General features: G+C 44.9%; 1 protein-coding gene across 1 annotated transcript in view; it reads right to left on the bottom strand.

Moving 5' to 3' along the window:
- LOC144791770 (intestinal-type alkaline phosphatase-like) overlaps nt 1-14,683 on the bottom strand; it is a 101,785-nt gene that overhangs the window by 73,111 nt on the left and 13,991 nt on the right. Inside the window, exon 2 of the mRNA XM_078666537.1 lies at nt 12,387-12,503. Within this exon, the coding sequence (XP_078522663.1) occupies nt 12,387-12,503 (117 nt within the window). The remainder of the gene's footprint in view (nt 1-12,386; nt 12,504-14,683) is intronic.

The following is a 14,683-nucleotide window of genomic DNA, read 5'->3' as shown; positions in this document are numbered from 1 at the left end:
GTACACCGTCTCATTGCTGGCGACAGTGTACTTGGCAACAAGGAGGTAAAGATTAAGACATTGGTCAGTTGTCGAACGACCCGGCCTGAAACATACTGGATGTCCAAAATGATGTCATTCTCTTCCACCCATTCCATGAGGCGGTTGAGGATTGCTCTCCCCATGACTTTCACTGAGACATCAATAAGGGAGATAGGCCTATAGCATTGTGGGTTATCTGTATCGCCCTTTTTTTAAATTGGAACGATTGTCGCAGTAGACCATGAAGGAGGCATACCTGTTTCCACTGCTGTGTTAATCACTCTTACTAAGATAGGAGCCCACAAATCTACCTGGGACAGCAGGAGATCCGGGGGTATCCCGTCCCGGGGCCTTATTGCGGGTTAGTCCCTCAATTCCCGCTTTTATCTCGCCTAAGGCAAAGGGGATTTCCAAGGCTGTTCGATTTCCTACCCCTTCAGGTGGGAGTACAGTAATAGGCAGTCATAATTATAAAGGCCTTAAAATGCTCCACCCAGGCCTCTGGTAAGACGTGGCAGGCAAGTTTAGGTTTGTTGTTATCTTGAAAGAGTGGTTCGTTCATGATTTTCCAAAAAGCAGTCATGTCCCTGGCTTCGGCTGCTTCCCTCAGATTTTCCCAAGCCTCATTTTGCAGAGAGGATTTACATTGTTTCAAGGCCTGTTTATACCGCCCCCTGCACATGGACACACTGAGGTTGTCCTTGGAAACAGTCTTTAATGCTGTTTTCAAGGCTCTAAGGGCACTGGAGCATTGCTGGTTAAACCATCTGGGGGTATCTTCTACTTTTTTCCTGCTTCTGAGAAGCCCATCTATACGACGGGCGACCCCCTCGAATGCAGCGATTAAGCCGGACCCCACAATAGCAGGGTCCAGACACTATTTATTTAAAACAGTGTACTATTCCTCTGTCTGAATTGTACAAGAACAATGTCCTCTGGTATTAAAGGGGATTAAGAAAAACAAACTAATCTAGTCAGTGGCTGCATTGCAATACGTGTGACCGGGAACCTAGGTTCAAATCCCAGGTGCCCTCACTGATGAAATTCTGTGATACAAGTCAAATCAATTTACTTCATGTGTCTACTTACTTAATATTAATATATCAGAGCACTTTCGAGTAATTCAGTTCAAGATGGATTCTGTGTAAAAAACTCACTTGCATAGGTTTTAATAGTCTGTAATATTCCAACATCCATAACAAAATTGTTGGCTATGATCAAAGGGTCAGAAGAGAATTGGTTCACTTTGTTCACTCACGGTGTTGTCAAGCGGAAGGATTCATAAATGATTTAAAGTTTATGATTAGAAACGTTCCCTTCAAATAAATGTTAATGCAATGTTCTGTTCTAAATAACTATATTGAAATACTACCATATGTTAATGAAACACTTCTTACATGTTTTGAATCTTTAACATGGTCTTACATTTTGTTTGTTGTGTAATTTACACCCCAAATATTTGGAAGATTCTGCATGTTCTGCATATTCTTTGGCAATTGGGGATGAGCCAGATCACTGGTTTGGCCTTGGCACAAGTACAGAGCCATTTTAAAGACATGCTACTCAAAAGGAGAAATTCTCTACCTGTATTAAATATTAATGTGCATTGCGTCACGATACTGCAACATTCTGAATTTCTGGCCAGGTGACAAGGGACACACCAAGATAGAAAGATCAGATCATATAAAAAAACATTTTTTTTTGTAAATTCCTAAATGAATGAAAACTTTAAATATGTAAAAACATCATATAGTTGAGGCACATCCCACACTACACTCACGTAATCATTCAGACATTCAGTTGCATACCAACACATACTCACAGGTCCTGGAGCTCGAGGTTCCAATAATGAAAAGTTAACAGTTGAAAACAGCAGGTGGACCAATACCTTCTTAAGCATGAATGGCATCATAAATGTTGCATATAAAGATACAGAATATTTTCTGTGAAAAACAAGTACATGTGAAAGGTAAGACATGTACTGAGATGTGTGACATGCCCTGAGAGTGAAATACAGTGTATTTCGTTTTCCACTATTGAATATACTATATAGAATGGGAGAGTTTATTTATAACATCTTATAAATATAACTTCCCATTCGGACAAGGTAGAAAGATGGAATTTAGTATGCCTGAACTCAGGATATAAAGATGCATCTTTTAGTAAGGATGATTTTACTTTTCTGGGTTTGAAAATGCCACTTTTAGAAAGTGGGTATTGACTTGCTTAGCCATCCAGTATGCCTCAGCTAGGTTTTTGGATTGACTGTCTGGCCTTGGAGTGACAGGGGCTGTGGATGTGCATTCTCTCAGACAGCCAATGGGGGGGTTAATGTGTGTCCTGCCTTTCCTGAATGCGTCTGGGCTGGGCTGAATATACCTGGGCTGCATTCAGAGTAGGGGGAGGAGATTTCTTTCACACCTGAATGGGCCAGGTCTGCCTTGGACAATGCTGTCTCCATCTCCTGCCAGGACACTGCATCAGAGAGGACAGAACTGGTTTTGACTGGGCAAAGAGCTTCTCTACCACCAGAGAACAAACAACTGTGTGCTATAAAAAGTGGAGACTAAACTCCAGACTTTTAGATTACTTCTGTAATTCAAGAGGAACTTTTGCCAAGGAGAAAAGCTGGAGAAACTGAAGGAGAAGTACTGCCCCTTTGCTGTGTGCTGTCTGGGATTGGCCTGCAGTGGCTATTTCTGCTACGAAAAGGACACGGACGTTGCTGTGTGCTGTGTCCCCTGCTTGAGGAAGATCTCCAAGGGCTTGAAGTAGAGCGTGCCTCCTGTTCTGAAGTCTCAGGGACACAAAGACTTCATCCACTCTGTCATCCTGCAACTGGAACTGCTGTTCCAGTTACCACAGAGGGAAATTGCAACACCGATGCTGTTGAGTGATGCTGTAAGCTGCACCGAAGTCATAGGCACCGTTCGTGAAGAGCACCATGTACCGCCCGACTTGCAGCATAGGCCCAACACCTGCCGACTCTGCGCAGTATCGACTACGAAGCGTCTGTGAGGCCGCTGCCTGCACCGGAGCCAAGGACACCAATTTGGACAAAGGTGCAAACAAATGTCAACTAAAGACCCCCATTTCTTACAGAGCTATATAAAAAGTTGTAAATAAATGCACTGATAAAGTGGGGTATGGCCTCTCCTCCGATGTGTGTGTAAAACTGATATTTTGTCCTCAACTTTGACCCTCCGTCTTAAATGTTTACAGTCCTGTCCAGAATTTGCCTCCATGCCAGGTGGTCACCCTACACTGAAAGCACAGATGAAGGCTGAGGTTTTGCCCTTTTATGCACTCATCTGCATTAATTTATAGTTTCACCACACACAAAAAACAGTGGTCCTGGCACTCAGGGACTTTTCTTCCTGTGTTTTATAGCCATTATGTTTCTTTACTGCTACAGTTTGCCAACAGAGGCCCCATTCATATCACAAAGCCAAGCAGGGAAAATTAGTGGTGGTTGCCCTATCCTACATAGAGCGAGCCTCCGCCGCACCGCTGTGACCCAATAGCCCAGTGGTGGACAAGCTGGCAGGCCATTGGTCGTCCAGTTGCACTTCCAAGCGAGGTCCCGCCCTCGGAAGCCTGGCGGTTCCCTCAACTCTAACTGCAAGTTTGGCAGAGAGGGAGCACTGTCAGTTTGTGGGATGAACCGCCAAACTCTGAGTTACAGCCACACCCCCATTCAAGAACATTGAAACATACGCAAGTAGGGCTAATCTTCCAGTATTACTCAAACTATCTGATTGTGTTACTGGAGCGATTTCCAGATAATTATGGATTTAGCACACTTGCCACATAATAAACCATCTACATAATTTGCACAGTTCAACACAAAATAGTTTCTAGCTCATATGGATCAAGAGTTACTAATAAAGCAATATACTAGGTGCTGCTCAGTGACACACTCAAAGTAAAGTTTAACTGGTCATCATTCTGTTGCTGACTGCTGTAATAGGTGTTAAAATGGTTCTGATGAAGATAAACTTTTGCCGAGCGGCGAGGGGTAGGTTTTCTAGCCCACTGCGGCGACCAAAATCGACACCAGACTATAGGTGTCCCGGTACCGTATCGGACAGGGATTGGAGTGTGTTATAGTACTATATTAGGTCACCCAACATTCGTGGAGAGACTGTTTTCCATAGTACTAGACGTGGTAGGTAGCACCTGCACCCAACACATTGTGTAGATAGTTTCTTTGCACTAGGTCCTGAAGAATTGCCGAGGATCACTAGGACCACGAGGCATGAAACATGTTGACCGTCAGAGTTGAGCATAACTGAACTGAACCCTTACATCAGCAAGCTGCCACTCATATTTTGGTTTTAATCAGGTGGATAGCCAGCCTGAATAAAAGTAATATTTTGGACTATCCAACCTGTTTTAAACCACCTTCATTTACCTACATCTACAGAACTGGGCCCCTCACACGCACTGCACCATACGTCCAGGAACAAAAGATCCCTGCTAAAGAGCCACTTTATGGGTGCCCATCAGGTATTGCAGCGGCGACCCGAAGAGGAGCAGGTCCATATGATGAAGCATGACACCTAGCTTGCTGGGTGTGTGAGGACCCTAGCTCCGACAAGAGGAATGCCCTTCTTCTTTTGCGAGTCTGACTAATCTTAAGAGAAGCCAGCTCTGTTTTATTTCCTCTTTTCTCTCTCTACCCTACCCCAGGAACTGCATACCCTCTTCTCACACAGCAAAGGCTGAGGGGCAGGTAGAGGGCACATGTTGAGCATGGGTGGTGTTGAGGGCAATGTCTGAATCCTCACCCACGTGCACAAGCACTGGTCACACAAAACGACGAGGACTTCTGGTACCCACCTTAAAGTTAAACTTTGTAGATTTATATAGGGCAGCTTATCACCCATGAGGGTATCCAGGCGCTGTCCATGGGCACTGGAGAGTTGGCCAGAATCAAAGGATGTTGCGCCGATGCCAAGACTCAAACCCGGATCCCCAGCTCCGTAGAGGGCAGCTCTGTCCGCTGCACCACATTCTCCCCCCAGTGATAGAAAAGCATGCTTGAATTGCTGGAGTGCAGAAACTATGACGTTAACCCCTTGAATGCGGGTGACGGAACCACTCCATCACCAGCCACGGACGCGATGTGCTGGTGACGGAGTGGTTCCGTCACGGCCCGGCCGCCGCACCTGCGGGGCATTAATTCCGCGCCTGCGCTGAGCGTTCCACTCCGTCACAAGCACAGCGCGCCCGTGGCTGGTGACGGAGTGGTTCCGTCACCAGCATGGCGCCGCCGTGCGGCCCCCTCTCCCCCCAGTGCCGCGGTGGAATTACCGCCGTGCCCAAGGGGTTAATCACAATCCCAGCACCACACCCCAGTCTGAGATTTGCAGCCAAACGTCCCACTCGTACAACCAATGATTTAGCTCCCTTGCAAGTGGTGCCCCGCCCCCTACTCATACCAAAAGTTACCTTTACTCTGCTTCATCTTCAAGACCTATCAGAAAACCACCCCAGGCCCTGAGAGGGGATGCCAGCCTTATATGACTGTCCATGCAGCTATTTCTAAAATGCAGACAACCACCCAGGATTCACACAAGGAGGGGGGCGGGCCTGGGTGAGAGAGGGCATTATGCCCCAGGCCTGTGCTTTCCAGTCCCCTTGCTGATTCTGCAAAATGTATTTATTTATTTTTAATTGAAAGCAAACCTGACATTTTACTAACAAGAAGGCAGGTGAGGAGGGGCAAATGAGGACAAAAAAAAAGAAGGCAGCTTATGAGGTTAAACCACTTAGGGCCCGATGTAGGTAAATTCAATTCTGCGAGTCCTTAATAGCGATTTTTACCGTATCACTATTAAGGACTCGCAAAATTGAATATAGGTAGGAATCGCAAAAATATTGGCGATTCCTTAATATTCCTTGATTGCGAATCGCAAATTGAGTCTTGCAATCAAGGAATACCGTCCCATTCATTCCTATGGGCCAATAGGCCCATAGGAATGAACTGGATTTGCTCCCCCAATTTGCGAGTAACCAAGAGGCACTCACAAATTGCGGGGGCAATTACAAGGGTGCAAGGGTTCCAAAAGGACACCCTGTTGCACCCCTGAAATGTGCATGTGTGCACATGTGGCACACATACATACCCTAAGGGCATGAATGTGTGCCATATGGCACTTAAAAAAAAGCAAAAAAGTGTTTTTTTAAGGAAATCGCTAATTACCACCAACTTGAAGTCGGTGGTAATTCGCGAGTCCTTAAGGCTAAAGTGCACTTTCTTTTGTGCTACTTACATTGCATTTAAGGAATCGCAAATTGCGATTCCTTAAATGCAATCGCAAAATAAAGAATCATAATTTTTGCGATTCCTTATTTTGCATGAAGGTTTAATCTTACCTACATTGCTCAAAGCCAAATTTCGATCGCAAAGGCTGAACTTCTGTGAATTTCGGCGTTTGCAGGCGCTATTTGGCTTCCTACCTCTGTCCCTCAATGACTGCGAAATCCATGCTATTCTTTCCCTGGAGTACATCTTTTATAATACTTTGAATCAGGCTGCCCAGCCTCCCAGGGCGAGATCGAGCTGGCAATGGGCATGCAATGATTAATATTTTAAGGTTGCACAGAATCTGATTGGATGGGACCAGTGTCAGTCATAAACCGGTGGTTCGCATCCAGGGTACCCGAATGACAAATAACCTCGGTGACCTGATCGCTCATTGGTTGATGTCTAGACAAAGTTCAAAGGGCACCTGTTACTTTATGACAAGATATAAGGCAGGATATCACTAGTTGGCATCGCACAGAGTGATTCATTTACAGTTATTGTATAGATTTTTCCATACGTAACTCCCTTATCTGTGACTTGTTCGGGTTTACAGTGTGTTAATAATTTCCAATATATGCTCACTTCACACGCTCTCAGAGAATATTGTACCTTTTGCAATGCATTTCTAGGAATGCGAAGTGTTTTGAAGTAAATTACAAAAATCAATAAGGTTTTTCTAATGTTCAATAATTGAGCCTATGACTTAGGAACACGGCCCCCTGTCAACAGTTCAGAGTGCCTCTTTTTAGGATCTAAGTTGACGTGCTATATAAATCTCAAACATAACACAACATATCTAAACAAGCACTGGCAAAGCTAGTAGTTCTCGCCTAGGCAAGAGCTATTGGTTTTGCCAATGTTTTTTTGTTATGTTGTACATCAGCGTGGCTGCTGTTCAGCATGGCTGAAAGTTAATGGCGTGGACTGCCATCGAGTGGAATGGCGAAGAGTAGAGTGTTGTAGAGTGTAGTGTCATAGAGTGTCATTTATTGGAGTGGCATAAAGCAGAGTCGTGTGGAGTGACGTAACGTGGACTGGTGTCGAGTGCATTGGCTTAGAGTGTCGCAGAGTATAGTGGCTTAGAGTACAGTGGGGCAGAGTGCAATTTCATAGATTATAGTGTTGCAGAGTAGAGTGCACTAGAGTGGAGTAGAGTGATAGTCAAGAACAGTAGGCAGGGTAGAGTGGTGCAGAATATTGTGGTTTAGAGAGGTGCAGAGTACAATATAGTGCAGTGGCATAGAGTGGAGTGCTGCAGATTGCAGTGGCGAAGAGATTAGGGATGCAGAGTAGAGTGGCGTAGAGTGCATTGGCATAGAAGGGCAAAGAGTACAGTGCTGCAGAGTAGAGAGCAGTGGTGTTGAGTGCAGTTGTGTAGAGTGAAATGGAGTAGAGTGCATTGGCATAAGTATAGTGGCGTAGAGTTCAGTGGCATAGGGTGGAGTGGGGTACAGCAGATTGTTTCATAGTAGAGTGATTTTGCGTAGAGTGGAGTGGTGCAGGGTGGAGTGCAGTTCCGTTGAGTGTAATGGCATGGTGAAAAGTGATGTTGCTTGCTGTGGCATGGAGTGCAGTGGTGCAGAATAGATTAGAGTGGCATACAGTGGATTGGCATAGAGTACAGAGGAGTAGAATGTTACAGAGTAGTTTGCCTTGGTGTAGAGTGTATTGGCATAGACCGCAATGGCGTAGACTGCAGTGTTGAATAGTGGTATGGAGTGGCGTAAAGTATGAGTTGGTAGAACCCGTGAATTTTCACTCTGCAAAATTGTGTGGAGTTACAAAAAAACTCTGCCGCAAGCGGGCGGAAATCGTTATATTGCGCTGCTCGTGCTGATTTTTAGCACCGGCAGCTTGTTCCGCGCTGCTAAATCAGCACAAGCGCCACTATGTGGCGAGCCAGAGGACACTGGCTCATTGGTGCCATTCGAGTGGATTTTCTACTTGAGTGGCAGCATTCTCACTGCAAACTATCGCTACCGCCTAAGTTGAGGAAATCTCACCGGGTGCCGTTCTAAGCCCAAAAATCATGCTTGAGGGTGGAAAAAATCCCCACCGCACGGCGGTTGGCAGAGATTGCCAGAACTCCACATTACAATCGTAATCCGGAGTGGGCAAAACTCTACAAACTCCACTGGTGGAGCTAAATTTATTGCCCACCCGTAGAGTAGAATGGAATTGTGCAGAGTAAATTGGAGTGCCTAGACTGGAGTGGGGTGGAGTGGCATAGAGTGCAGTGGTGAAGAGTACAATGGTGTAGATTAGAGTGGCGTAGAGTACCTTGGAATAGAGTAGCGTGACGTAGAGCGAAGTGGCTTAGAGTAGAGTGGCATAAAGTGGAGTGGTGCAGAGTGGAGTAAAATGCAGTGAGGCAGAGTGCGGTGGCTTGGAGCGGTGTAGAGTAGAGTACAGTGGCTGGAGTGGAGTGCTCATGGGTAAGGTAGAGTGGTGTAGAGCGGATTTGAGCAGAGTAGACTGAAATGGCCAAGTCTGGAGTGGTGTAGATTCCAGTGGTGGTGAGTGCAGTGGTGTAGAGTAGAGCGGTGCAGAATAGAGTGGATCGGTGTGGCGTAAAGCGGAGTATGCATTGTGTGGTAGCGTACTGTCATTACAGGCAACACATTTTCAATTGAAATGACCATTAAATTTACACAAACATACGGTTTTACTAAAAAAAAAGCAGTACAGCGGACAAATGATAAAGTGTGGAAATGGTGTCACCTAGTGAATCGAATTGTTATGATCATATTAAAATATTTGTTTCCATCACACTTCAAAATTAATACAAAATGTGCTTCATTTGTGCGTTCTTAATTCTGATATATTCTGAAATAATTGCACAGTTCATTTAAATGTTGTGTGCTAGAAAAAAAAACTTTCCTATTCCCAGTATCCATCAAGATTATCATATAAATCCTCTCTCTCTTCGAAGTCCGAGAAAGAAAGGTAAACACCAAGCTCCCTGGAAGACGGAGCCTGAAATTTGACTTCTGTCTTAGATGCACAGCAAGCATGACAAGATAAAAATATGATTTATAAGTTGGTTTACAGAAAGTAGCACTCGCGGAAGAATACAAGGGGAGATGGTGTGAAGAGGCTTTGCTCCTTGGGAAGGACGTACTCACCCTGGACAGCCTAAAACAAATAAAGCCAGCAAATAGAAATCCAGAAAATGTGAGTTACAAAACTACAAAGCCAATGGTAAGCAACGGGCGGAATGCATTCCTAGGTCAGCTTTCTGATTGTCAGGTAGGCTTCGACCTAAAAAAAAAAAAAGTGAATCATCATTTCTTAAATGTCTCCACTGGATTGTTTTAGTTTTTATCGAATTTATGCACCTGTAGTATTGGCACTAATTCTGAGAACTTTTAAATGTGTATGGTGTATCATAGCTCTATCCAAATACGACATTGTGTGGTGTTGGAAATCCAAAGGAAGCTGCTGAGACAGGCAGAGCCTACAAGCTGTACAGATGTGCCCTGTGAGGGCTCCAAGGGAAGTGAGATGTGCAGATGTACCCAGGGTGGCTCTAGGTGAAGGGAGATGTTGAGCTGAATCCAGAGACTGCCCACCAGAAGTGAGATTTAAAGATGTGCATGTGATGGCTCAGGGTGAAGTGAGATGTACAGCTGCACCGGGGGATTGCCCATTGGAAGTGAGATGGGCAAATTTGCTAACTGATGGGCACTAATATCTAGGGCTGGGCGGTAAACTCCGCTCCTCCTGCGGAATTCATGAAGATTTGCTAAATCCGTGCTCGAGTTCCGGAAAAAAAAAGTTTTTTCTCACAGGCAGTGTGACACTGTTTTTGCCCAGGAGGAAATCGAGTGCTAGACCACCTAATGGTGAGATTTTACGAGGACGGTTGTGGCAGGTCACTACCACTCGCTTCAAAAACCTGCCATTTGCGTTGCGAAAGCTGCCACTTGAGTAGAAAATCTTCTCTTGCTGCAGAAAAGAAGCGTACTCTGACACGCTGATCGCCGATTGTACACTTTGGGGACAATCTTCTGGCGCTAAAAATGAGCACATGTAGTGCAATCATACAAAATTCTGCTGCTCACAGAACTCAGCAGAATCTTGTGGAGTTTTTAGATAACTCCATGGAATTCCGCGAAGTGAAACTCCGCGAGTTCCACTCACCCCTACTAATATCGTCGGCAAAATATTCAAAGGTTTGTATGTATAGATTTTCTGTACCTAACTCCACATCTATGTACCTTGATGATATAGATCTTCAGCGTACATAGATGTTGAGTTAAGAATAGTAAATCCATAATTCCCCGTAGCACTTACCTTTCGAAATTCTGTCGCTCATTCTGTGCCGCGATATTCTTGTACTCAACATTCAAGAGTACAGTCGGCCTCTTGGCATTGCTCTGGTGGGTGATCAGCATAGATCACAGCATGAAACTGATAAACCTACCTTCTATTTCCACCTTCACAACCACTTCCATAAACTTTATGTTCTGCAGCATTGGTTTTTCTGTATTAACACCTTGGCTGCTGATGACGAGCTCAGCTCGTCATGCAACACGGTGGTCGTGTGCTGGTGACGAGCTGAGCTCGTCATGGCCTGCGCGGAACGCCCACGTGGGGATAATTTCCCCGCTGTGCTGGGCGTTCTATTGAGCGGGCGTGGCCATGATGAGTTCAGCTCGTCATCAGCACACGGCCACCGTGCTGCATGACGAGCTGAGCTCATCATCAGCACTGCGGCGCCGCGCATGGCCACCCTCCCCCCCCCGCGCCGCGGGGGAATTAGGAGGAGTCATAAAAGTTTACTGTCTATCCAATATATGTCCAAAGTCTGCCTCAGCAGAAATGATGCTTGTGGAAGGCATGCAAGTGATGAGTGGAAAGCTTGCAGAGGTGACAGTCACTTACTCATGGTTAGAGGAAGTGTGCCTGCAGGGAGCTCATTCACATGATATTCATTCTAGGTTTCAACACATCAATGCTTGCTTTCCACTTTTTATCAATGAGGCTGCAGTCTTTTCCCATCAGTGTGTCTGTTTGTCTCCTATTCTATGCTGATCTTAGGAGACATTTTGTGAGAGAAATTAAGTTTCTTGTAGCCCTTTAACTATCAACTAAATTTCCAGGCGAGTGGATCAAGAGAAACAAGTGATGTGTCTAATGACAGTAGCAACCACTGCAAGCATTGTATTTCAATATATAAATAATATTTCTCTAAAATAAATTCCCATAAATCTATCATTAACCTATGGAGTTTTTTCTTTTGGAGCAGGATTCTACCTTAAATCAATAGTTTGTGATCAGATTTCATTTGCATGGTAGGCTGATTGTCTCAGCTAGAGTGGAGGACACCCCACCTCCCCAGTCCTCCAATCACTACTCACGGCTGATTGTCTCAGCTAGAGTGGAGGACACCCCACCTCCCCAGTCCTCCAATCACTACTCACAGCTGATTGTCTCAGCCAGTGTGGGGGACACCCCACCTCCTCAGTCCACCAATCACTACTCGCGGCTGATCGTCTCAGCCAATGTGGAGGTCACTTCACCTCCCCAGCCTCCAATCACTACTCACATCTGATTGTCTCAGCCAGTGTGGAGGACACCCCACCTCCTCAGTCCACCAATCACTACTCACGGCTGATTTTCTGAGCCAGTGTGAAGGACACCCCACCTCCCCAGCCCTCCAAACACTTCTCAGGGCTGATTGTCTCAGCCAGGGTGGAGGACGTCCACCTCCCCAGTCCTCCAATCACTACTCACGGCTGATTGTCTCAGCCAGTGTGGAGGACACCCCACCACCTCAGTCCTCCAATCACTACTCACAGCTGATCGTCTCAGCCAATGTGGAGGTCACCTCACCTCCCCAGCCATCCAATCACTACTCACGGCTGTTTGTCCCAGCCAGTGTGGAGGACAACCACCATCCCAGCCCTCCGATCACTACTCACGGCTGATTATCTCAGCCAATGTGGAGGTCACCTCACCTCCCCAGTCCTCCAATCACTACTCACAGCTGATCGTCTCAGCCAGTGTGGAGGACACCCGCCTCCCCAGCCCACCAATCACTACTCACCATCTCCAAGGAAAAGGATGAGGTTCTTCGCCCGGTGTATGATTGGCTGCAACTTTAGTGCTGCCTGGATGGCATGGTCTGCTTTCTTGTTCCAGTAGGCTGCTGTGGCTTCCTCGGCTAATGGACACCACAAAAAGAAAGAGGGCGATGGTTACAAAAGTGAGGAATAGAGAATAACATTTCAATTGTACGCTAATCCTGTGTTCAGAAATGTGACTTGATCGACTTCTCGCGTCCCTCCTCGAAACCAACTACATGGAGTTGTCTATGTGTCTTAGGTCTGAGGAGACTGTGGTTAAGTGATGCGGAGTCCAGAATTAATATAAAGTAAACATAATATTAAAACATGTGCACAAGACTACCTGGCCACACATCCTAAGGGTTTTCAGGGCTCTGGTGGTGATGTGTCTTACAGTGAACATGGGTTTTTCTTCTGAGAAGTTATTGCAAGTGTCCAGGGATGAAGCTCTTCCTTACTCTAAGATGGAGGTGTTCAGAAAGATGGCAACACAATCAAATTCAAGTATGGCCCTCCTTTTCGCAAGGTCTCTGATGTTTGCGCTCCTAGGTTCTCAAATGTCCACTTCAGCAACATTACAATACTCATGACATCAATGCGACAGATAAAATACCAGATGTTGTAAATAACCTCACAGATGAGGTTGCATCCCTCATTACACTTGTTATGAATAAAATATTTATCACTGTAGTATTATTAATTTGCTTGAGTGTGGGTTAATTAATTACATTTTGCTTTTATTTGTTGTTATTTATTGGTATGGATATTGTGAAGTCAAAAACATTGCATTTGATGTGTGAGTAATGTTTTGTTGCCCTTACCATGACTTGCCAATGTGAGTGGTTTTTTTTTGGTTTTAATTCATAAACATAACTGTACTTTAATGGTCGCGTTTTAAGTGATTTTCTGACTTTTTAAAAAAATGCTTGTAGGTTTTTATAAACAAAGCTAACACAAAGTTTACTTTAACCATTGGGTTTTTCAGCATTTAAAAAAAATAATATACCACCCCCAACAGTTCCATGCGCCCAACCTCATGTGGGCGGCCACCTCTCACTGTGGGTGGTCTTCGGCTGTGCACAAAAGGCCATGCGTGGGGGAGCTGGACAAGTGCAGCTGTAGTGCACCAAATTCTTGTTGTAAATATTTTTTTTACAAGATTCATAAATCCTGAGACCTTGAGAAGGGCCTGCAAGCATGAATCTTGCACAGGATTTGAGAATCCTATGATTAAAAAAAACATTTTTTATTATAATTTTAATGCAGAGGGTCCTTTTGGGGGGGCGGGGCACGACTGGTGTTCAAATTGCAGTTCAATTCGTGAATGCACAATGGACAATGGGAGAAAAGCTCCCTAGTCCAATTGTATGCCATAAAGTTTTGTAATTGGAATTGGATCCATGAATACTTGGGGACTGGTGAATTTGCAGAAGATCAGCAAATCAGAAGTCCAGATATCTCTTATAATTTAACCCTTTCATGCCTGCCCTGAAATGCTTTTTTAATACTAATTTCCCAAGTGTCCAAATTCACAACAATCCAAGCAAAGACACTTTCTTGAGTAAAGTTCTACTTACATGCCATGGCCCAGATTGAGTATGATTTTGTGTTGGATTTTGTCACATTTGTGGCACAGCACCGACGCAAAACCATTTTTGGCATTTACTAAACCAGACAAAGCACTTTGCTCGGCTTTTGGTGGTTTAGTAAATGCAAATGAACGCAAGGCATTGCATAGTGCTGTCCGCATTAATTTACGTCTTGTTGGTATTACATGGGTGGGGAATAGGAGTTCCCAAGCACCCACTCGTGCACTTTAGAGAAGACTCAAATTTGCAATGACTGTCAAACCTCTGTTTGTTCCAAAATGAACCACCTATCCGACAGAGACATGAGGATGATAAATAGGTTTATTTCTCCTTGTTACTTCCTCTTTCCATGTGTGCTGCATTCTCCAGAACATTTGGAAGCGGAGTATGCTTCTAAGAATTGTTTTTGTGCAGGAAGGTGGCCCTTCCTGCACAAAACAATCCTGTCCTAATAAAGCAGGTGCCCTCCTTTGCACATAGTGCAACGGCAGAAGGAAAGGGAAAATGCTTCATATCTTTGCAAATTTAGAACATTTCAGCTTTATCCTTTTCACTCAACGTAGCACAGCAAGTTCCCGTACTGCGACGCGTGAATTAATAGTAAATGTTGCCCCAAGGTGAGTGCAATTCCATTCAGCTATTTTTTGTTGCAGAGGACAGCAAAGACGCCTTCTGGAGTTCACTTTCAT

The sequence above is a fragment of the Lissotriton helveticus genome, chromosome 11 (genome assembly GCF_964261635.1).
Source record: "Lissotriton helveticus chromosome 11, aLisHel1.1, whole genome shotgun sequence".
Taxonomy (NCBI): domain Eukaryota; kingdom Metazoa; phylum Chordata; class Amphibia; order Caudata; family Salamandridae; genus Lissotriton; species Lissotriton helveticus.
This window is presented reverse-complemented; position numbering and strand designations above follow the sequence as displayed.